Source organism: Rhinopithecus bieti, unplaced genomic scaffold (assembly GCF_001698545.2).
Source record: "Rhinopithecus bieti isolate Rb0 unplaced genomic scaffold, ASM169854v2 scaffold_19617, whole genome shotgun sequence".
Taxonomy (NCBI): Eukaryota; Metazoa; Chordata; class Mammalia; order Primates; family Cercopithecidae; genus Rhinopithecus; species Rhinopithecus bieti.
In genome coordinates this window covers 1,414,346-1,438,256 of record NW_016809622.1, presented here as the reverse complement: position 1 = coordinate 1,438,256, position 23,911 = coordinate 1,414,346, and the positions used below count along the sequence as shown (strand labels likewise).

At 37.1% G+C, this 23,911-nt stretch overlaps 1 protein-coding gene across 4 annotated transcripts in view; it reads left to right on the top strand.

Moving 5' to 3' along the window:
• BBS9 (Bardet-Biedl syndrome 9) overlaps positions 1-23,911 on the top strand; it is a 506,926-nt gene that overhangs the window by 152,065 nt on the left and 330,950 nt on the right. For all 4 annotated transcript variants that reach the window (XM_017889840.1, XM_017889842.1, XM_017889841.1 and 1 more), the window contains exons 7-9: positions 2,664-2,746; positions 11,417-11,600; positions 12,238-12,367. In XM_017889840.1, the coding sequence (XP_017745329.1) occupies positions 2,664-2,746; positions 11,417-11,600; positions 12,238-12,367 (397 nt within the window). The remainder of the gene's footprint in view (positions 1-2,663; positions 2,747-11,416; positions 11,601-12,237; positions 12,368-23,911) is intronic.

Genomic DNA, 23,911 nt, shown 5'->3' with positions numbered 1-23,911 from the left:
TTCTTGGAGGCTTTGTTCATTTCTTTTTACTCTTTTTTCTCCACACTTCTCTTCTCACTTCATTTCATTCATTTGATCTTCAATCGCTGATACTCTTTCTTCCAGTTGATCGAGTCGGTTACTGAAGCTTGTGCATTTGTCACGTAGTTCTCGTGTTATGGTTTTCATCTCTATCAGTTCTTTTAAGCTCTTCTCTGCATTGATTATTCTAGCCATCCATTCATACATTATTTTTTCAAGGTTTTTCGTTTCTTTGCGCTGATTATGTAGTTCCTCCTTTAGCTCTGAGAAGTTTGATCGACTGAAGCCTTCTTCTCTCAACTCGTCAAAGTCATTCTCCATCCAGCTTTGTGCTGTTGCTGGCAGTGAGCTGCATTCCTTTGGAGGGGCAGATGCTCTCTGATTTTTTGAATTTCTAGCTTACTGCACTGCTTTTTCCCCATTTTTGTGGTTTTATCTGCCTTTGGTCTTTGATGCTGGTGACGTACTGATGGGGTTTTGGTGTGGGTGTCCTTTCTGTTTGTTAGTTTTCCTTCCAGCAGTCAGGACCCTCAGCTGTAGGTCTGTTGGAGTTTGCTTGAGGTTCACTCCAGACCCTGTTTGCCAGGGTATCAGCAGTGGAGGCTGCAGAAGATTGAATATTGCTGCACAGCGAGTGTTGCTGTCTGATTCTTACTCTGGAAGCTTCGTCTCAAGGGTGTACCCTGCCGTGTGAGGTGTGAGGTGTCAGTCTGCACCTAATGAGGGATGTCTCCCAGTTAGGCTACTCAGGGGTCAGGGACCCACTTGAGCAGGAAGTCTGTCTGTTCTCAGATCTTAACCTCTGTGCTGGGAGATCCACTGCTTTCTTCAAAGCTATCAGACAGGGGCATTTACCTCTCCCGAGGTTTCTGCTGCTTTTTGTTTAGCTATGCCCTGTCCCCAGAGGAGGAGTCTATAGAGGCAGGCCGGCCTCCTTGAACTGTGGTGGGCTCCACCCAATTCGAGCTTTCTGGTGGCTTTGTTTACCCACTTAAGCCTCAGCAATGGCGGGCGCCACTTCCCCAGCCTCGCTGCCACCTTGCAGTTGGATCTCAGACTGCTGTGCTAGCAATGAGGGAGGCTCCGTGGGCGTGGGACCCTCCAGGCTAGGTGTGGGATATAATCTGCTGGTGTGCCGTTTACTAAGACCCTTGGTAAAGCGCAGTATTAGGGTGGGAGTTACCCGATTTTCCAGGTGTTGTGTGTCTCAGTTTCCCTTGGCTAGGAAAAGGGATTCCCTTCCCCTTTGGCTTCCCAGGTGAGGTGATGCCTCGCCCTGCTTCAGCTCTCGCTGGTTGGGCTGCACCAGCTGACCAGCACTGATTGTCCGGCACTCCCCAGTGAGATGAACCTGGAACCTCAGTTGAAAATGCAGAAATCACCCATCTGCTGTGTCACTCACGCTGGGAGCTGGAGGCTGGAGCTGTTCCTATTTGGCCATCTTGGGCGCTGGAATCAGGAAATAATCAAGATCTGTTTTTTATAGGCTATTGTCAAGTTCGTCATCAGCTTCTGTCTTGCAAAATCTTAAACCATAATCATTCTGCATTCAACTGAAGTTACAGTTTTTTATAAGTGAATTATTCTTGATTGAGATAGGATGTTTTCAGAGTTCGTATATGACATTTGAAGACCATTGTACATTTCAGTGCTCGTTTAGATATGCTGCATTGCCTTCATTCAAGTCCCTGATTTTTATACTCTCAGATATCTGTCTCTTAGAAAATATGAGTTTTGATTCAATCGGAAGGAAAGGCATATTTGAGACTGTAGTTGCTTTATGTAGAGTAAGATTATTATTCTAAAAATATGTCATTAATTAATGAGAAATATAGAAATTTCAACTTTATTAGATACATAAAGCATTTCTAGAATGAATAATATTTATAAATTGTTTTTAAGAATAATTTGAGCTAAATGTCACTATTGAAATAGAAGCTGTAAAATACTTATAGATTACAATGTCCGTTACTGAGAACTCGCTACCTACCAGCTACAAACTACTATGTGATTGATCTCTATCTCTATATAAATCTGTCTCTTTGTCAACCCATCAATCAATAATTGTATACCTGCTATATATCAAATACTAGACACTTTATAATTTATTTTTTAATCCTTTTAACAATGATTGTGTTAGAGACTCTATTATTATTTCTGTTTTATGGATGGGGAAGCCAGACACAGAGTGATTATTTGCCAAAAATGTACTTACCTAGTAAGTGGTTAAACTGGGGTTAAACTCAGTTCTTTTTGGTTCCATAGATTATGTATTGATAATTTCTACTCCATCTGACTGCTTTGCGTATTTACATTTTTTCTGTCTATTTGGTGTTAGATCTTTCTTGAGTATTGTTATTTGTCACATAAAATTCTAATGAAAGTGCTTTGATAGTTGGTAGAGCTGTTTTCCCAATACTGAATAATGGACATATGGTTATAATTTCTTTATCATGACATGCAGCACAGTCTTGTGTCACAATATCACTCAATAAGAATTCAATCTCAAATTTTATAGTTTTTAAAAACAGGGAAAAAGTGTTTTATAATGTTTATAGATTGTTGTATACTTTTATAGTTTAAAATAATTTATAACTTTTAATTATAAACTCATTTACAATTTTTTAATTTCTTTCATACAGGTACCAAGTACTTGCTTTTGCAACAGATGCAGATAAAAGGCAGGAGACTGAACAGCAAAACTTGGTTCTGGAAAAGACTAGTTGTAAGGCCTTTTTTTAATATATAAAAATTTCAGTAATGTCATATTTAATCACATATGTTTGTTAAGAATAAGAATTCATGGGAAGAAAATGTAAAAAAAATGTCAGCCATTCCCTTTCTTATGTTATGATTGTATTAATGACCTAAGAATTGAGTTGGTTGTTGTTGAGCAGTGGAAACACACGCCTGGTCATGGTCGTAGTATAACAGATTGTAGAGTTGTACCACTAGAACCATGGATATCCAGATGGAGTCACGTTTAACAAATAAAAATGGAAACATTTTAAAAATCTCCTTAATAGGCAAAATTTTGTAGATTATATTCTACTGTTTGTAGTGTCTTTTTTCTCTAGCTGCTTTCCAGATTTTCTCTTATCACTTGTTTGGAGCAAAGGGATTATAATGTGTACTTTTCTTTCTCTTTTTTTGAGCTTAAGATTTGTTAAGCTTCTTGTGTCTGTGAATGTTTAGTTTGCATAAAATTTAGAAACGTTTTGGCCATTAATTCTTTAAATATTTTGTAACTAATAGGCACGCGACCAAATATATAAGTAAAAGATAACAGTTCACAGCTCACAAAGGTAGTTAGCTCACAGACAAAGGTGAAGTTTGATAAATTGAAAAGTAGTTTGAAGAAAAATTGTAAATGATGAATTCTCCATTTAATGTAAATTGGGGAATAGATGGTGATTATGAACTCTTCCTTATCTTGAGAACTTCCATAGACAGCAAGGCAAAAAATAGAAGGAACTAAAATTATGGTGGAAACAGTGAAGTAAATCTGAGGATACACATGAAGGAAGCTGAATGGAGAAATAATATAGAATTTAGAATACTGACATAATAATATTGGAGAAGATTACGCAGAATTTTCTGTATTCGGGTACAGAAGTTCAGACGGTGGTAGAACAGAAGGTAACTTGGAAAGAATCAAGAATCAGATGAAGATATATATTTTTTTCATTGGTGGTAAAAAGTAAAAGAGCACAATGAATAAAAATATGATATAATTTTGCACAGAATTTAGAAGCACCATAGTAATAATGGTTAAAGCACAGATTGAAGTCGAACAGGTCTTGAGAGCTTTACTTTTTTTTTGAGCAAGTTACAGCAAGTTTGTTAGCCTTACTAAATCTCAGTTTCCTCATTTGCCAAATGATGATAATATCTATTTTAAAATGTTATTATTAGGCTGTGCATGGTGGCTCATGCCTGTAATTCCCAGCACTTTGGCAGGCTGAGGCAGGTGGATCACCTGAGGTCAGGAGTTCGAGAGCAGCTTGGCCAAAATGAAGAAACCCTGTCTCCACTAAAATACAAAACTACCTGGGCATGGTAGCGCATGCCTGTAGTTCTAGCTACTTGGGAGGCTGAGGCAGGAGAATTGCTTGAACAACCCAGGGGGCAGAGGTTGCAGTAAGCTGAGATCGCGCCACTGTACTCCAGCCTGGGTGACAGAGCAAGACTCTGTCTCAAAATTTGTTGTTATCAGATAATTGTTGTTATTAGATAAATTATATATCTTATATATAAATATATGATTGTGTGTAATATATAAAGCACATAGCAAAATGTCTGGATGAACTTATATGATAATGGTGATTAAATTGTCCTTTGACCTCCTCAATAGTGGTGTTCTTCCATTTGTTTCTTGTAGTCTGCACTTCAGCCTTATAGGGCCTCTCATTGTTCCAAATATTCCATGGCTCTTCTTCATTCTAGGCATATGGTTTTTCTTCTGTCTGGAATAGCCTTTCCTTATCATTTGCAGTTTTTATTGATTACTCCATGCCTCACACTGAGGATGTATTCTGAAGGCAATTGCAGTTGAGTGGTTTTTCCATTCGATTGGTGAATAGAGTGAGAAATAACAGTAAACTTCATTTTGTTACATGATAGTCACTTTGCAGGACTGTGATACCATGGGAGCAGTATTAAGTCTATTGCAGAAGAAACAGAACTTATCCAATGGAATGCTTTTAATAAGATAGTTGTGGGAAGACATTTAATAGCTTCCTTTGTTACTCACAGCTACCTTTTTATTGATTTCTATTTAAGTCTTTTTTTGTGTTCAGAAAAATAATTTGTATACTTGAATTCTCTTAGATTCATTGAGATTTGTCTTATGGCATAGAATATGATCTATCTTGTTAAATGTTCAGTGTGCACCTGAAAAGAATGTGTATTTTTTGCTGTTGTTAGAGTGTTTCATACATGTCAATTAGATTATGTTGGATGATAGTGTTGTTCAACTCTTCTGTATCCTTATTCATTTTTTTACTAGTTATTATTAGTTATTGAGAGGGGGGTATTGAAATCTCTGACTGTAATTGTGGATTTTTCTGTATCTCCTTGGAAATATATCTATCTTTATCTATCTATCTATCTATCTATCTATCTATCTATCTATCTATCTATCTATCTATGATACGGAGCCTCGCTCTGTCGCCCAGGCTGGACTGTAGTGGTGTGATCTCGGTTCACTGAAACCTCCACCTCCCGGGTTCAAGTGATTCTCCTGCCTCAGCCTCTTGAGTAGCTGGGACTATAGGCGTATACCACTATGTCCAGCTAATTTTTTGTATTTTTAGGAGAGATGGGGTTTCACCATGTTGGCCAGGCTGGTCTCGATCTCCTGACCTTGTGATCCGCCCGCCTCAGCCTCCCGAAGTGCTGGGGTTACAGGCATGAGCCACTGTGCCCGGCATATGTCTATATTTATTTATGTATTTTTTGCTTCAGATATTTTGGAATTCTGTTATTAGGTACGTAAACATTTAAGACTGTTCCGTTTCATGATGAACCCATCCCCTTTACATTATGAAATGACCTTTATCCTTTTGTTTGATAATCTTCTTTTTTCTGAGACCTACTTAATCTGTTGGTAAAATACCCAGTTTTCTTTTGATCAGTGTTATTCTGATACCTTTTCCTATCTTTTCACTTTGAACCTGTTTCTGCCTGTGTGCTTCTAGTGCATAATTTATAAGCAGTATGTAGTTGGTTGGGATTTGCTTTTTAAAATCAGTATGATATATACTCTGCCATTTAATTTTGTTTTATTTATCTATATGCCTGTCTAGTTTTTTTGTTTCCTTTTCCTCTTTTTCTGCTTTTCTTTGGCTTTATCCAGTTTTTTTTTTTATTCTATTTTATCTGTTTTGGTTTATTAGCTGTAACTCTTTGTTTTGTTATTTTAATGTTTGCTTTAGGGTTTCCATTTTTTATCTTTGGCTTAACTCACTCTATTTTCAGGTGATATATTACCTTATATATAATATAAGGACTATGCTTATGTTTCTTACCTTCCAGCCTTTGTGCTAATGTCCTATATTTTATTTTAACATAGGCTATGAACCCCATATTACATTGTAATTATTTTTACATAAATAATCGATTATATTTTAATGAGATTTAAATTACAAGAAAAATATGTATTTACCCACGTAGGTATAATTTCTGTTGTTCTTTTTAATTTGTGTAATTCCATCTTTCCATCTGGTTTCATTTTCCTTCAAACTAAAGGAATTCCTTTCACATTTCTTTTAGTGTGGGTTTGCTGGTGATGCATTTTTCATTTTTTATGTGTATACTGTTCTTAAGGTTATCACTGGGACACAGTTAAGTTACTTGGAAACAGTTTGATTTTGGGGGGGCTTGTTCTCAAGGCTTGTTAAGTGGAACCAGGGCAATGCTCATTTTAGGGCTACTTATTCTTTACTCCTCAGGCAAGATCCTTCTTAGTACTGTACCCAGTTCCCTCAGAATTATGAGGTTTTGCAGCCTGGCTGGTAGGCACAGGAAATATCTTTTACCCTGTGTGAATGCTGGGCACTGTTGTCTCTAATCTTTTGGGTGGTTCTTTCCCTGGCCTTGTGTAGTTTCCTTACAAGAATATGCCAGTAAGTACTCAGCTGAGTATTCGAGGGCACTCTCTGCAGATCTCCACAGTTCTGTCCGTATGCAGCTATTTGGTGTGCTGTCTTGTTAACTCCAACTGCTGTGGTTTCTCCAGACTCTGAGTATCCATCTCCACAATTCACAGAGTCTGCTGGGCTCTGCCTAGGTTCTTCTTCCCTGCGCTATGGCCTAGAAGCTCTCTTAAGGCTGGAACAATCATGCCACTCACCTCATTTGTTTTCTGTCTTTAAAGGATTGCTGTGCTTTGTTGTCTGGTGTCCAGTGCCTTGCAAACTGTTGTTACATTTATTTTGTCCATTTTGTGGTTGTTTTAGGTGGGATGCTAAATCATTTCCCTATTACTCCATCTTGGCTGGAACTGGAAGAATTTTTTTTTATCATTGTTCTTAGCAAATTTCTGTGTTTTATGAGACTCATTAATTCAGAATGTAGTGTATTTCCCTAAGCGGAGGTCACAGAGAGTGGCATTCAGTACCTGGTAAATTGGAAGTATTTATTGGCTGGATCTCAGACTGTGGCCTCAGAAACATGATTTGCCTGTTCACTTTGAATAAATCACCTCTCAGAGTGAGGCCCACATCAGCCTGAGTTACAGACACTGATGTACAAAGCCGAATGCTAGCCTGTTACAATATAATGAGAAATATAACTGTCATGGGACTGATATTCATGTCTTGTCCAGTGGAATCATTTTATATAGGTAAGCAATACTTGAGCCAAATAGTAATCAAATAATTTCTTAGTGTTAAATTCTAGTTGAGCTTCAGATAGTCTGATGCACCTACCTATGTTCATTAGGCTGTCTCCCTTCTACAGATTGTTCTTGTATATATACTGGCAATATCTGCCTTTCTGGCCAGCCCCATTTGGATTTTATACCTTCTTCAAATATTTTAGTATCTAAAGTAGATGAATACCTAAGATCATGTCTTGATGGCCAAAATTTCATCTTGTCTTTAGTGTAACTTTTCATGATCTTTTCTTGGATCCATTGTTTGTTGATTATACCCTAACTTTCACAGCAGCCCCTATTTCCTCTTTGTGCAGATTTTTCTTTGTGAAACCATTCACTGTTACTTTCATATACAATACATGCCTGTCAGGGACCCCGGCTTGGGCCCACAGTGAAGCCCTCCCTTTTTGGGCCGATTAATGGATTGATTGCAGCTCTGCATCTCTCTCGGGTGAAGCACCAGGAGACAAGACCCTTGGTTCCAGCCACTGCTAAGGTCCATTCCTCTGCTGCCTCTAAGCTAGGGAGGGAATATAAAGCCTGAGATCTCCCCGGAGAGGCAGAGTGCAGCCTGGGAGTGCCAAGCTGTGATCTGCAGCCAGCACAGAAGTGGGAGAAGAGCCCACACTTTCAGAGCATTGATAGGGAGCATGATGGCAGCTGCTGCAGTGAGCCGAGATTGTGCCACCACATTCCAGCCTGGGCAACAGAGTGAGACTCCAATTGGAAAAAAAAAGGCCAGGTGCGGTGGCTCACGTGGTCAGGAGATCGAGACCAGCACTTTGGGAGGCTGAGGCAGATGGATCACGAGGTCAGGAGACTGAGACCATCCTGGCCAACATGGTGAAACCCCATCTCTACTAAAAATACAAAAGTTAGCTGGGCATGTTGGTGTGTGCCTGTAGTCCCAGCTACTTGGGAGTCTGAAGCAGGAGAATCGCTTGAACCCAGGACTCGGAGGTTGCAGTGAGCCGAGATCACACCACTGCACTCCAGCCTGGCAACAGAGCATGACTCTGTCTCAAAAGAAAAAAAAAAAAAAAAAAAAAAAAAAAATAGAGAGGAGCCACATAAGTGAGAAAGAGCCTACCTACTGACCAATATACTTGCTAACATACCCCACTTTGAAACCAAAGGCAAGAATTTAGCTATAAATAAAAACCTTGCAGAAAGCTTCAGCCCTCTGAAAACATCCAGAAAAGAAGTCTACTGACTGTACTCAATTTACATCTCACAAAAAGGAATACTCATGCACACAGATAAAAAAGAACCAGTGCAAGAGCTCTGGCAACTCAAAAGGCCACAGTGTTTTCCTTCCTCTAAATTATCACACTAATTCTACAGCAAAGGTTGTTAACTGGGCTGAGATGGCCAAAATGACAGAAATAGAATTCAGTATATGGATAGGAAAGGAAGACCATTGAGATTCAGGAGAATGTCAAAATCCAATCCAAGAAATCTAAGAATCACAGTAAAATGACACAAGAGCTGGCAGACGAAATAGCCAGTATAGAAAAGAACTTAACTGGACCTGATAAAGCTATAAAACACACTACAAGAATGCATAATGTAATCACAAGTATTAATGGCAGAAGAGACCACACTGTGGAAAGAATCTGAGAGCTTGAAGACAGGCTTTCTGAAATAAGACAGTCAGACAAAAAATAAAGAAAAAAGATAAGAAATGAACAAAACCTCCAAGAAATTTGGCATTATGTAAAGAGACCAACTCTATGACTCATTGGCATCCCTGAAAGAGATGAGGAGAAAGCAAGCAAGTTGGAAAACCTCTTTCAGGATATCATTCATGAAAAATTCCCCAGCCTCACTAGAGAGACTGATATTCAAATTCAGGAAATGCAGAGAACCCCTGCAAGATACTATACAAAAAGTTCATCCCCAAGACACATAATCATCTGATTCTGTAAGGTCAAAATGAAAGAAAAAATGTTACAGGCATCTAGAGAGAAAGGTCAGGTTACCACCAAAGGGAGCTCCATCAGGCTAATAGTGGACCTTTCAGCAGAAACCTTACAAGCCAGAAGAGATTCGAGGCCTGTATTCAACATTATGAAGAAAAGTATTCAACCAAGAATGTCATATCCAGCCAAACCAAGCTTCATATGTGAAGGAAAAACAAGAATCTTTTCAGACAAGCAAAGGAGAAGGGAAATTGTTACCACCAGACCTGCCTTACTAGAGCTCCTGAAAGAAGCACTAAATATCGAAAAGAAAGACCATTACTAACCAATACAAAAAACACTTAAGTACATGAACTAATCACACTATAAAGCAGCCACATAAACAAGTCTGCATAATAACCAGGTAACAGCACAATGACAGCATCAAATCCACACGTATCAATACTAACCTTGAATGTAAACAGGCTAAATGCCCCATTTAAAAGACACAGAGTGGCAAGCTGGATCAAAAAGCAAGACACAATGGTATGCTGCCTTCAAGAGACCCATCTCCCATGCTGTACACATGTAGGCTTAAAATAAAGAGATGAAGAAAACTCTCTGAAGCAAATGGAAAAAAGCAGGAGTTGCAATCCTAATTTCAGGCAAAACAGACTTTAAACCAACAAAGATAAAAAAAAGACAAATAAGGGCATTACATAATAGTAAAGGGTTCAATTCTACATGAAGGTCTAACTATCCTAAATATATATACACCCAACACAGAAGCATCCATATTCATAAAGCAATTTCTTAGAGACCTACTAAGAGATTTAGACTGCCACACAATAATAGTGGGAGACTTCAACACCCCACTGACCCTATGAGACAGATCATTGAGGTAGAAAATTAACAAAGAGATTCAAGGTCTAAACGTAATACTTGACCAAATGGACCTAATAGACATCTATAAAACTCTCCATCCCAAAACAACAGAATATTCATTCTTCTCATCACCACATGGCACATACTCTAAAATCAACTACACAATCGGATATAAAACAATCCTCAGCAAATTCAAAATTATCAAAATACCCATCAACAGTAGACTAGATAAAGAAAATGTAGTACATATACACCATGGAATACTATGCAGCCATAAAAAAGAATGAGATTATGTCATTTGCAGAAACATGGATGGAACTGGAGGCCTTTATCTTTAGCAAACTAATGCAGGAACAGAAAACCAAATATCACATGTTCTCACTTCAGTATCACATGTTCTTACTTTCACTGAGGGTGAAAGGCTGGAGGAGGAAGAGGATCAGAAAAAATAACTATCACATACTACAGTACCTGAGTAATAAAACAATCTATACACCAAGCCTCTGTGAAATGAATTTACCTATGTAACAAACCTTCCTATGTATCCCTGAACCTAAAGTAAAAGTTAGAAAACTGAAACTATATGCCTGTCTGCCAATATTTTCAAAATGGTATGTCTTTGCTCTTTTGCATTTTCCTGACTTAGAAATATTGTATGGGAGATGAATCCTGAAAAGCACTCATTTTACATTCATTCTTTCATTACTTTAAGAAGCATTTATTGAACATTAACCATATCCCAGCAATAGAGATATCCTGGCATAGCTCTTATGTATAGAATATTCTGCTATACTCTCTAGTGGCTTGGTGACTACTCTGTATATGCATATTGATATATTTTTAGTTGTCCTATAAAAACACATGTACAATCATAATGACAATTTTTATGGATTATTAAATTTGATTTGCAAATTAAGCACAATATCATTTTCATGGAAGTTTTTTAGGGAAGCAGGTAAGTTTTTTAGTGATTTTGAACTGCAGAATAGCTAATACCATTTTTTTGTTCTGTGGTAAGACATGGAACAAAACTTTGATTAGACTCTTGTAAAATACCAGAAAAATGGTCATAGCGAAAAAAAAAAAAAAAAAGAATAAAGAAACGAAAGAGATTAGCCCATCTTTATATTTCTGCTTTGTTGTAAAGCAATTTCTTAATTTGTGTTGATATGAAAATAACTGAAATTTTCTGAGGTTAGCAACTAAATTGATCTTGAGTTTTGCTTTGTAGGTGGATTGGACTCTAAATATTGGAGAGCAAGCCCTTGATATATGTATTGTCTCTTTCAATCAGTCGGCATCCTCTGTTTTTGTTCTTGGTGAGAGAAACTTTTTTTGCCTTAAGGATAATGGACAAATTCGGTTCATGAAGAAGCTTGACTGGAGCCCAAGTTGTTTTCTGCCATATTGCTCAGGTGTGTAGAAAGATTTTCTTTTATCTATTCCGTATGTCAAGGCTATGTGATATACACCGGAAAAAAGCCACACTCATACACATATTTTAAACATATATGGAAACAGTTTAATACTGAATATGTAATGGATATTTTAACTTTAAAAGTTTGAATAGAAGTTTGATATAAAGCATACATTTGGTTTCGTCAGTCATTTTACTTTGTACAAAATGACTTGTAAAATTGGCCTCCAGCATACGTTAATACTTTCCATTATGTGTCTGTTCAAGATGCTTTCAAGAGAACATCAGACTCTTTTATAAGCACAATAGTAATGTCTAATAGAATGAATTATCTGTAGTGAATGCCTAGTAAATCATTAGCTTAAATGTGTTACATATTAATGAAACTCATGCTTTCTAGATGAAATGCAAAAATGTTGGCGATTATCTAGTTATAGCTTCCAAGACTGTAAAATGATTCCTTTCTTTTTTATACCGGTAGATTAAACTTACAAAATAATGTTTTATTACATAAAATCTTTATGTATTAAAATCAAGGTGTTAGAATTAGTTTGTGTTATCAATTTCCTAAAAGAGATATACTGTTTCAAATGACTGTTTTCTTAGTGTCTCTTTTCTGTATCTTCAACTTACAGTTTCTGAAGGAACAATAAATACTTTGATTGCAAACCATAATAACATGTTGCATATTTATCAAGATGTGACACTGAAGTGGGCCACCCAACTTCCCCACATTCCTGTAGCAGTAAGAGTGGGCTGTTTGCAGTAAGTGATTTAATTTAACACAATTTTAAAAGAGGATGTTAGTCAAGAAATTGTCTAGAAGTTCTATGAAATAATGACAAGTGATTTTATTAAAAAATTACAAGTGACATTGTAGTATGAATGTCAATAATGAAAGTAATTTAAAATATAATTTTATTGGAAAGAAAGGATAATTAGTGCTATTAATCATTTTCATTTAATATTTCTAGCAAGATATCCTTAGTAAATTAAAGGTAAAAGCTGATGAAGATATCAAGAAAATTGTTTACTTGATAGATTATTCTTTAGAATACAAAAAGATTTCTTTTAGCATTTGATGAGTCCCTTTTAGAGAACATTCACTGATAGACTGTGATGATATTACACTGTTCATCATAACAAGGTCTCACCTTGTTTCAGCCGTTTCATTAAGGCAAGTGATGCAGAATTGTTGATGATCATGTGTTTACACAGTTTAGATTTTAAGTGAGGCTACTTTGCATTTAAACTGAAAAACAGCATTCATACTTTAACATTAAATTTACAAAATTTATCAAAACTGACAGAAATGGTCCGTATAAGTGAGTAATTTTTCTAGGTCATCAGTATAAAAAGTTAGATGCTGATGAACTTTTTAGCATCTTAGATTATGTTTAGGAATTGAAAATATCAGCAAACGTATAGAAACACAACTTTCCATAAAGCTTCATAGATTATCAGGTGTATTCAGTTCTACTTATTCATAATATTTTATTGAGCATTTAAAGGCCATACGGGGTGGGGCGCGGTGGCTCATGCCTGTAATCCCAGCTGTTTGGGAGGCTGAGGTGGTTGGATCACCTGAGGTCAGGAGTTCAAGACCAGCCTGGCCAACAGGGTGAAACCCCATCTCTACTGAAATACAAAATATTAGCCGGGTGTGGTGGTGTGTGCATGTAGTCCCAGCTGCTTGGGAGGCTGAGGCGGGAGAATTCCTTGAACCCGGGAGGTGGAGGTTGCAGTGAGCTGAGATCATGCGACTGTACTCCAGCCTGGGTGACAGAGCAAAAACTGTGGGCTTGAAACTGTGTCTCAAAAAAATCAATCAATAAATAAAAGCCATATGTAGTAGAATTCTTCAGTGATACCTAGTTTCTGATCAGGATGGAGTTGTTCTCTCCTATTAAGGGCTTGAGTGTAATATTATTGTTGAAGCTCAACAAAGGGTGTTCATATTTGCATCAATGTTTACTCTAAAGCCTGAATTTTGGAAAAATGGAAACAGTGTTTTGAAAACATCGAATATTTTAAAAAGAAGTTGCTTTCTTATGTTTTATGAGAAAAAATATGATTTTAATTGCTATGCACTTAAGACAAGTTATAGTTATTTTGTGTCTGAAAAATAATTTAAAAATTTTGAGATTGACTTTTGCAATGTCCATCACATAGTCTTCTTAAATTTGACAGAATATTCATAGTCACCAGACATTTTGTATCAGATTTACTTAGAAGGATTTAGAACAGGAAAAACATCTTGCCAGCAGGGCAACATCAAGTATTTCACTTCTGGAAGAGTAATTCTTGCAGGAGTCTATACATCAATCCAAAGCTGTTCTCTTTGGTCTCTTAAGTGACAGTTCAGTTGCAAAAAGACAGATCCACACTAGTGGGTATGGGCCTCATTTTGACTTACAATCTTCATGCCCTTCAGGAGCCAATATCTTGAAATACTTAAAAATTGTTGGGGTTTTGGTATGTATTTTGAGCACAGGAGAATGATGGGTAGAAAGACCTTATTGAGAACATTTGGTTGAAATATATATATTTTTACACATATGTTATGTATGAGGGATATACCCATTTCAGGAGTCACCATACTGAGGGAAGTGCAAAGATATGACTTCTCAGCAGATATTTTTTGTTAATTTATAGTTTTTGGTCTAGATACAACCTACGAGTTAAGGGTCAATAATAACTGAAACATTATTATGAGTAAAAAACCAAATTTTCATATAGTGTGCATCATGATGCTTATATTCAAAAGTAGCCTGTCATTTTATTTTAGGTACCTGTGAGTGAACCTTCCTATTTCTCATAGCTTTTGCAAGATGACCGTTATAAACAATTAAATCCAAATATTGCCTTTAGTATTTTCCACAATTAATATATAAAATAAATTCTAATTGTTCAACTGAAGATTTTCTTATTCTTGCATATAATTTAATGCAAAGTATAGGAGTAGACTGAAAGAATTCTATTGTAATTTCTATTAGAGTTTTTTTCTTCTTCAGTAAACTTTAATTAATGCATGCAAAAGAAAATAAAGATTGTAAAACACTAGACTCAATTAACATAAAGTTTAGAAAGGTTTTCTGCCCTCACCACAATTGTAAGCTGTATGCTACAGTTATTTAAATACATTTTATAATAATCACATCTTAAATCTTATTACTTATCTAAACTGAAGCAGTAAGTGGATAATTTCAGAAATGATCATAAGTATGGAACACCACAACTATATTTTAATCACTTGCAAAAAAACGCCGTGGACCATGGGGAGAGCACTCAGCTCTTAGCTCACACTGAGGTTTTGGTTATTAACCACAAAAGGTAAGGGAGCTTCCAGTTTTGCCCTTTGGCTGTCAGATCATTTACAGGGGTGATGTTGGAATAGTAGCTGGTGTTACAGATACCCTACACAATGCAAAGCTAGTGAACACCAATATCTAGTCATCTGGCAAAAAGAAAAAAAAAAACACCATAAACTAGCAAGAGCATCTGCAGCCAACTGCAGGCTAATGCCACATCTTTTCTCAAGGCTCTATCCTGGGCATGTGAAAGAAAAGCGCTGCTTTCGTCCTGATCAACAACAGCCTTCCTGTGAGGAAGATACTTCCTTGCCACGTGAGCGCTGGTGGACTTCTCACTTTTGCAAGCCCAAAATGTGACTCTTGCCATTCGCCATGCTGCCCTCACTCCCTCACCTCATGGGCCCCAAGAGGGTGGAAGAGCCAGGCACATCTAAGCTGATGTCCCACAAGGGGTCTATGGCGGTGGAGACTCCATGGCAGACTTGGCAGGTGACATCCAACTGCAGGCCACCTGTGAAGATCTGTTCTATGATGTAGTTGCAGTAGTTGTGGTAGTTGGCCTTCTTTCCATTGTCATCACCTGGGGACAGACTGTGGCTCTGGGATTAGTGTCTATGAGCCACAAAGACTGCGAATCTGTAAGGGAAGAGTATGTTTACCCTGCAGAGGCCCGAGGAAGCCAGTGCTGACACTTTACAAGGCCATGTGAGGATGCTCATCATTTCATTAGAGGGTCTTGCTGTTATTTAATGTGACGAGAAATCACAGCACTTGGATTTTCAATGCTCCTCTTTTTCTCATTCCCTAAGAAGAGCTCCACATTTTGTATCTTGCCAACAAAACACATCTAATGCCTAATGACTGAGTAGGTAATTGGTTCCCTTTTTATATAAGGAACAATTGAATAAATATTTCCCGGAGACAGCTGAAAATATTGTGGGCCAGTTAACTGTAACCCTGGACAGGTTCTTTCTGCCTGTTGCACAGACAAAATCAATTCACTGAATTTCAGTAGAGAAAGAGTTTAATTGATGCAAGGGCAGTCACACCACACTGAAGATTATTAAGACTTACTACTTAAATCAATCTTATTGAAGGCTCATAGGTTAGGGGTTTTTCAAAAGTTGTTTGGGGGAAGAGTTAGGGGTGGCTAGGCAATGGGTGCTTGCTGCTAATTGTTTGGAAGGTGCAATCATAGGGATGTGGGAAATGATCCTCGTGCATGGTGAATCACTTCTGGGAGCAGCTGGTGGTTCCAGGTGGAACCATCACGGTTTCAGAAATGCAAAAAACCTGTAAAGATCCCTTACAAGGCCACTGTTAGGTTCTACAATAATGATGTTATCTGCAGGAGTATTGGGGAAGTTACATATCTTGTGACCTCGGGAATAATGGCTGTTTTTGTCTACACCTTAGCAAAATTCAGACTCTTCTATCCTCCTAGCCTGGTATTCTCTCACTAGCTTTACAAAGACAGTTGAGTTTTGGGGAAGGGCTATTTTTACTTAAACTATAAACTAAATGTCTCCCACAGCTAGCCTAGCCTAAGCCTAGAAATAATTAAGGGAACTTGAAGGTTAGAGGCTAGAGGGTTGTAGGCTAGATCATGCCTCCCCGACTGCCATAATTTTCTCACTGCAATACTTTTTGCAAAGGCTGTTTCACTTTCATCCTTTGAGTTTCAGCATGCCTCAATCCTGAGGTGTAAGCTATGAGATGGGAAAAGGGTGAGAACTGCTCCAACTTCTTCCTACTGACAGGTGGCATAGTTGGGGTATGGGTTGCCCCTAGGGTAAGAGGAGTGGAACTGCTTTGCATGTACTCATAGGTGCCTGATTGGGGTTCCAAGCTTTATATGACAAAGACGTTAATATTCTCATCCACAGTTTTAGCATGGCACTTAAGTGAACCACAGACTATAGGATAATGAGTAGATTGTTAGACATACAGATTCACATAAACAGGAAAGAGCAAATTTAAATATACCATCCCATATCTTTTTAGTTCCTAGTCCTGAGACTAGATGAATTCAGCTGAATAGCTGTTTCCCATATCAGGAGGTGGCATTGCAGATGGGCTAATCCTTTGTATATGATGAAGGCAAACATATTTTTTAATAAGAGGCATTTCAGACAGGTTCTAGGCTATTTCTTCAGTGTGATTAGATCTCTGCCCTGTGGGTTGACAGTGCCTCACCAGCAGGTACATTGCCAGAGAAGACCCTCAGAAGAAATAAGCCGTTGCCAGAGCTCACCTCTAGGTCTGTTGTACTGGTAGGAGGCTTATGAACCATGGGCAGATATTTGCAAGGGTGGATCCTGGATAAGCCCCCAAATTTGTAACTGCCTGATGAGTTCTTCCTGCTCACTGTACAAACAAAATTAATTCATGACATTGCAGTAGAGAGAGCATTTAATTGATGCAAGTCTAGCCATACCATGTGGGAGAGTTATTACTCAAATCAATATCATAATCTGTTAGAATTTTAAAGGTAATTATTACTAACTTACTATAGCTTATCTGTTTATTTATTTTTAGAGACAGGGTCTTGCTCTTTTGCTCAGGCTGGAATTCTTTGGCATGATTATAGCTCACTTCAGCCTTGAACTGCCTTCTGCCTCAGCCTCCTGAATAGCTACAACTATAGGCACATGCTACCATTCCTGGCTAATTTTTTCATATTTTGTAGAGATGAGGTCTCACAATGTTACCCGGGCTGGTCTTGAACTTATGGCCTCAAGTGATCCTCCCACCTTGGCCTCCCCAAGTGCTGGGATTATGGGTATGAGCCGCAGTGTTCAGCCCACATATTTATATTAGGAAGTTGTTTGAAATTGAGAGTACTGAAATAATTTTCTCTTGCTTTTATTACCTTTAGGGTTAAAGCCTTTTGGTAGAAGCTTCCTTGGCTGAATGTGTTTATTTATAAAGGAAATTGCTGCTTTTTAAATATGTTTCTTTTCAGTGAATAAGAAATGTTGGATTTGGGTCAAGCTGATGCAGTTATACTTAGTAACAGCGTTTTGCTCAGAGTCTAAGATGCTTTTTTTCTTTGCACTCTCACCTACTTGGCAGATTTAGTCCTCTCTACCTTGTTTATTACGTAACAGTTCCAATTCTGTCTGTGTTTTCTTCTTCCTTTTCAGATTAAATCTCATTTTCGATTAAATTGTTTTTTATTTAATTGTTTTTAATTTTTGTAGGTCACACTATGGAAGTTGAAATCAATACACAGATTACAGAATCAGAAGAGCCTGACTGTGATAATCTTCTTTAAATTCTTAGCTATTACTGGTACCTCTCATTGCATGAAGTAGCTATGGAAGCCTGGCCCAGCATCTTCTGCAGTAGTCATTTTCTCCAGTGGCAAATAAAGATCACCATTTATCAGTGATGTTACTGTCTCTGGAGATATCAAATATATCTACAATTGGAAGTCCATTTGTATGAAACTTCACAGAGATGAGAACCATTCTAAACTTTGCTGGCAGCTCACAGCAGGCTTTAAAATCTTATTGCAGTACTTATTGCAACTCAGTTTTGAACAATTTGATCTAGTACTTCAATGTTTTTCTTCCTAGGCTAGGTACACAATAGTCACTTATTTTAAGTTTGTTACTTAACAGTTTCTTTTTTAAAAATGTCCTAGCTTATTTAATTTTTTAAAAACATTTATTTTAGATACAGCCGGTACAAGTGCAAGTTTGTTACATAAGTGTATTGCATGATGCTGAGGTTTGGGGTACAGATTCTGTCACCCAGGTAGTCAGCACAGTACCCAATAGGTAGGTGTTCCACCCACAGCCACTCCCTCCCTCCCCACTCTGGTAGTCCACAGTGTCTGTTGTTCCCATGTTTATGTCCATGTGTGTTCAATAATATTTCATTCTTTAGCTTTCATTGATATAATATTGTTGACCAGAATGTTTCCCCCATATCTTTTCTGGATTTTCATATTTCTATTTCAAGACATAGCTCAAGTCTCATAAATAAGCCTTTCCTGCTTATCATGGTCTCCCTCTTTTCTGAATTTCTATGACATTTATAATTATGTTGGTGAACTACTATTTGATTTTCCTAACTCTCCAACTAGAGAATACATTCCATTTTACTTTTGCATATCACACTGAATAATCAATGAGAAAGATCAACATATGGTATATGCTTCCTAAATACTTAAAAGTCATTGTGTTTTTTATGTGTCAGGGGAAGATGTGTGGCTCTAAAGACCTTATAAGATCTTTTAGTTGAAAACCTTTTAAAATATGAAAAAACAGACTAATAGAGGGAATAAGGATATTTTACTTGAAACCGAATTTATTAGCAAAATATTTTAGTTCCAAAGTTACATTTTCTTTTTTGGTTTAAGTTTTGCTGTTAATTTGTCTTTTTTTTTTTTTTTTTTTTTTGCATTATAGAAAGAGAATGTGAGCCTATATACTTTTTGCTATCCTGTATTTTAAGGATTTTCTTTGTGAATTCTTACATTCCACAGGAAATTCATAAATATTCCTGGAATTTGCGTAAGGTATACATTCTGATATTTGGCACCTCTGCATTTTTATTGATATTTTCCTCTATTTGTTATAATTGCAAGAGTAGAATATTAGTATTTCATTACTATATTTTTCTGTCAGTTTTCTGTTGAATAAGCATTTTTGGTTTAGATATTCTTATTCTGTGTTAGTCAGCTTATATTTCTGATAGCTGTTTTTTTGGTGAGTTAAACAATTTTATCACTATAAAATGACGTCTTTTGGGTTTCCATTTAATATGGTTTTGTTTGCTTATTTTTTCATTGGTTTGCTTTGAGTTCACTTAGATATTAGTTTTTCGTATGCTGTGGTCTATGCCTTTTTTTTTTTTTGAGACAGGGTCTCACTCTGTCTCCCAGGCTGGAGTGCAGTGTTATGATCATAGCTTATTGCAGCCTTGAACACCTCGCCTCAAGGAATCCTCTCACTTCAGCCCCACAAGTGGCTGGAACTGCAGGCATGTGTCACCACACCCAGTTAATTAATTTTTTTTTTTTTTATAGCTAGGATCTTACTATGTTGTCCAGGCTGGTCTCGAACTCCTAGCCTCAAGTCATTCTCCTGCCTCGAACTCTCAAAGTGCTGGGATTACAGGTGTGAGCCACTGTGTCTGGCCAATGCTTCATCTCTCAATAGGTTCATTTAACTTTCGCTGGAATGATATAGGGTGTTATTATATTCTGTGGTAAGAATGTATTGTTATATTTCACCTTCAAACTTTATTGATGTTGCTTCCTTATTTTTTTAATTTTAAAATTATTATTATTATTTTTGAGACAGGGTCTTGCTTTGTTGACCAGGCTGGAGTGCAGTGGTGTGAACATGGCTTATGGCTGCCTTGACCTCTTGGGCCCAAGCAATCCTCCCACCTCAGCCCCACAAGTAGCTGGGACTATAAGTGCATGCCATCACATCTGGTAGATTAAAAAACAAAATTGTAGAGATAGGATCTCCCTGTGTTGCCCAGATTGGTCTGGAACTCCTAGCCTCAAGAGATCCTCTTGCCTTGGCCTCGCAAAGTGCTGGGATTACATGCATGAGCTACCATGCCTGGCCTCTTATTTGTTTTTAAAATAGCTTTTAGAGAAAATAATAACCTTTGTGATTTTGTAAAAGTGTAGAACTGCATTTTTTAAAACTGTTACTTAAAGGTACAAAGAAAATAAAATAGCTTTTATTAAAGTTACTTGAGTCTTATCAAATAGAATGAACATTTGTTAGCACTTTTAAATATCAACCCTGATATTTTTCTCTATACACATGCAAATTTAGGCATATAATAAAATTTACAAAACAGGACCACATGAATTTTTTTCTTTTTTGTTTTTAGATGAAATCTCGCTCTGTTGCCCAGACTGGAGTGCAGTGGTGTGATCTCAGCTCACCGCAACCTCCGCCTCCTGGGTTCAAGCAATTCTCTGCCTCAGCCTCCTGAGTAGCTGGGATTACAAGCGCCTGCCACCACGCCTGGCTAATTTTTTTGTATTTTTAGTAGAGACAGGGTTTCACTATCTTGGCCAGGCTGGTCTTGAACTCCTGACCTCGTAGTCCACCCGTCTTGTCCTCCCAAAGTGCTGGGATTACAAGTGTGAGCCACTGTGCGTGACCATGAATTTAAAATATAAATTTATTTCATTATATCCTAGTGGAAAAGAGAAATAGGTGAAGTGGAAGGAATATGTGAATTTTTTATAAATGTTTATTTACATTATATTTCAGTTTCTAAAAGACTTCTCTCAACAAGAGTAGAAAACATGCCTTTTTGGTTGATACCGTTAGTCTTTTAAAGCTGCATTTCAAGTTTTGGTAGTGTCCATTGACTTCCTGTTGTGAAACATAGGGAAAATAGCATACTTATGTTTTCTTCCTCTCTTCTTGTCAAATTCTGGAATTATTGGTATATTATTATTTATTTTGTCAAAATTTAAAACATTTCCCTACATTTTTTGTAATCACAATTTCTATAGTGCTTTCATCCTGTTGATTTATCTAAATGGAGTCAAAGCTTACCACTAGTTCTTTTACTATTCCTGAATTTTCTTGATTCATTTCTTGGTTAGTTGAGTTTAATCATCCTGTAGTTTTGTGGGAAGCCTTATAAGTGTTCTTATCTTAAGAATTGTGTATTGCTTTTATACGTGAAGATAACCTTAACTTCCCTCTGAAATTTGAACATCCATTTGGTTTTGAAAGTTGCTGTGGAAAAGTCTGAAGGTAGCTTAATTTTTTTAAAAAAGACATCTGACTGGATGAATTACTTTTTCTCTCTGGATGCTCATCTGACTTATATCTCAGTCCTTAAGAATGAAAACATTACTCCTCATCAATTATTTGTATATATTTGTTCTTTCTATTTTGGTTTTGTGATTTTTTTTTTTCACGTTGCTTATTCATGTTCTTGAGTTGGTTTTAGTGTATTTTTTCTCATTTTAAAATATATTTATTCTAGTTATTGCTTCTAGTGTGGCTTTCAGCCCCTGTATCTTTTGTTTGAGTTTTCCAAACAATGACAAAAATGGTTTCTTTTATTTCACTGATACAAGGGGTAACTATTTGTCTGAATTCTTTTATTTCTTTAGGAAGTTCTTGCTATGGATATTTTCTGTCTTTTATGTTCTCATCTCCCTCATGTCTACCCCTTTCCTTTTTATGCAATTTCCACACATACATCTCTTCTTATTTTGCAGTTATTCATTTTTTAAATGGTGACAGCAGTTTGCTGAAGGATTGTGTGGGGAGTTTTGAGGGAGAGTGATGATTAGCTCTGATCACCTGAATATTTTCACCTTCTTACTCTGTTTATTTTCTCTTTTGCCCTGGGCGTCCATTTTCCTTGGTTTTCAGGGTTCAAGAGGCTAGTGAGCCTCATAGAAGCCCCTAACGGCCCCCGTCACAGATCCTTGGTCCTAAGAATCAGTGGCTGCTGCTTGTCTTTCTATCTTCATTGGTTAGGAAGTTGATAAAAGCACAGATAGAAGACCATATCTTTTCCTTCCATTCTGGTTTTTCTGATGTCACTCCTCCTGTATCCCACCCATGTCCTTAAATCTCATTCCATTAGTCTAGGACCTGACTTTCTCTTCTGCTTGAAGTCTGCAGAGTTGGTGCCAGCTCTTTGTATCCTATCTTACTGTGGTCCAGAATTTAAGATATTTGGTAGGCTTCGAATTTTGTTGATTGTGACTGTAGTCATTTCCTCATTCAATTTCCTTTCTTTTGGGAGGTGGTAGTTATTGTAGTACTTTCTGCTGTTTTTGGTAAGTTTTGCAGTATTATCTTTGATTAGAATTCAAGTCTTTGTCAGTCTTTATTGTTGCTGAGGAGAAATCCATGGACAACTTGATTTTTGTTTTGTTGTAGGTAATCAGTTCTTTATGTTTGATTGCTTGTAGAATGTTTTTCATTTTTCCTGCAAATGCCACACTTGCCACCATATATCTGCATGATATTTTCCTCGCTATTACTGGGAATGTAGTGAATTTAATCTGTTTAAACCATTTGTTTTGCTGCCAAATAAAGGTTTCCTATGTTATATCTTTGATTATTTCTTCAGTTTTGTTTAATTTAATATGTCCTTCAGGAAAACTAATATCTTTTGGTTGGCTACTTATTTTCTGTTCCCAATATCTGCTCTCTTTTTCCCCATAATTTTCATTTCTTTGTCGTTTGTTTTCTCTGTTTTCTGGAGAAGTGTGTAAAATTTGTGTTCTATGTCACTGTTTTGAGGAACCATGGCACTGGTTTTGGTCTTTTCTGTGTCTACAGTGGAAGATTTTTTTAGTCTGCTGAGGTGCTGTCTTTTTCCCAGCCACTTCCCTGCTACCTCCTACATCTTTGCTACTCCTAACCAATGTAGTATGTGCCAAGTTACAGTTCCCATGAGGCACTAGTACGAAGTACATCTTACTTTGAAACATGTTTGTAGTGTTTATTTTGGGGCTTTATCTCTGAGTATATAACACACTATTATTAATCTCTATTCTTTACTTGGACAATTTTATAGAATTTGCCACCTGTGTTTGGAAGTCAATAGATAGTGTAAGGGGCCATGGGCAGTGGTAGAGGTTGGAAAGATTCAAGAGGGGTAGTTATAAAATATATTGCTTCAATCATAGGTCACTAACAGATATCTGCACAGTTTTCTGGCTCATATAGAACTTGGAATTCTGAATCAGATGGGGCAGTGAGTTTATAATCAGAAATGTTAGGTAGAGTGACAGAACTCTTGGCTTTCATGGGTTCCTATCAAAAGAGGAGAGCTTTGGTTTAGGGCCTAGTGAATCTGCTATTGCATTGTGGTATACTGTAACTTAATATGAGTAATGGGGGATGAAGGAACAGAATTATGTCATAGTTCGTATATTTTTTCTTCCTCTTCTTATTGGTATCTCAGCAAACATAAGTTGGACAAATGTCAATCTCACTGAAGGATTTTGGGGGTAAAATTAGTTGCATGATTT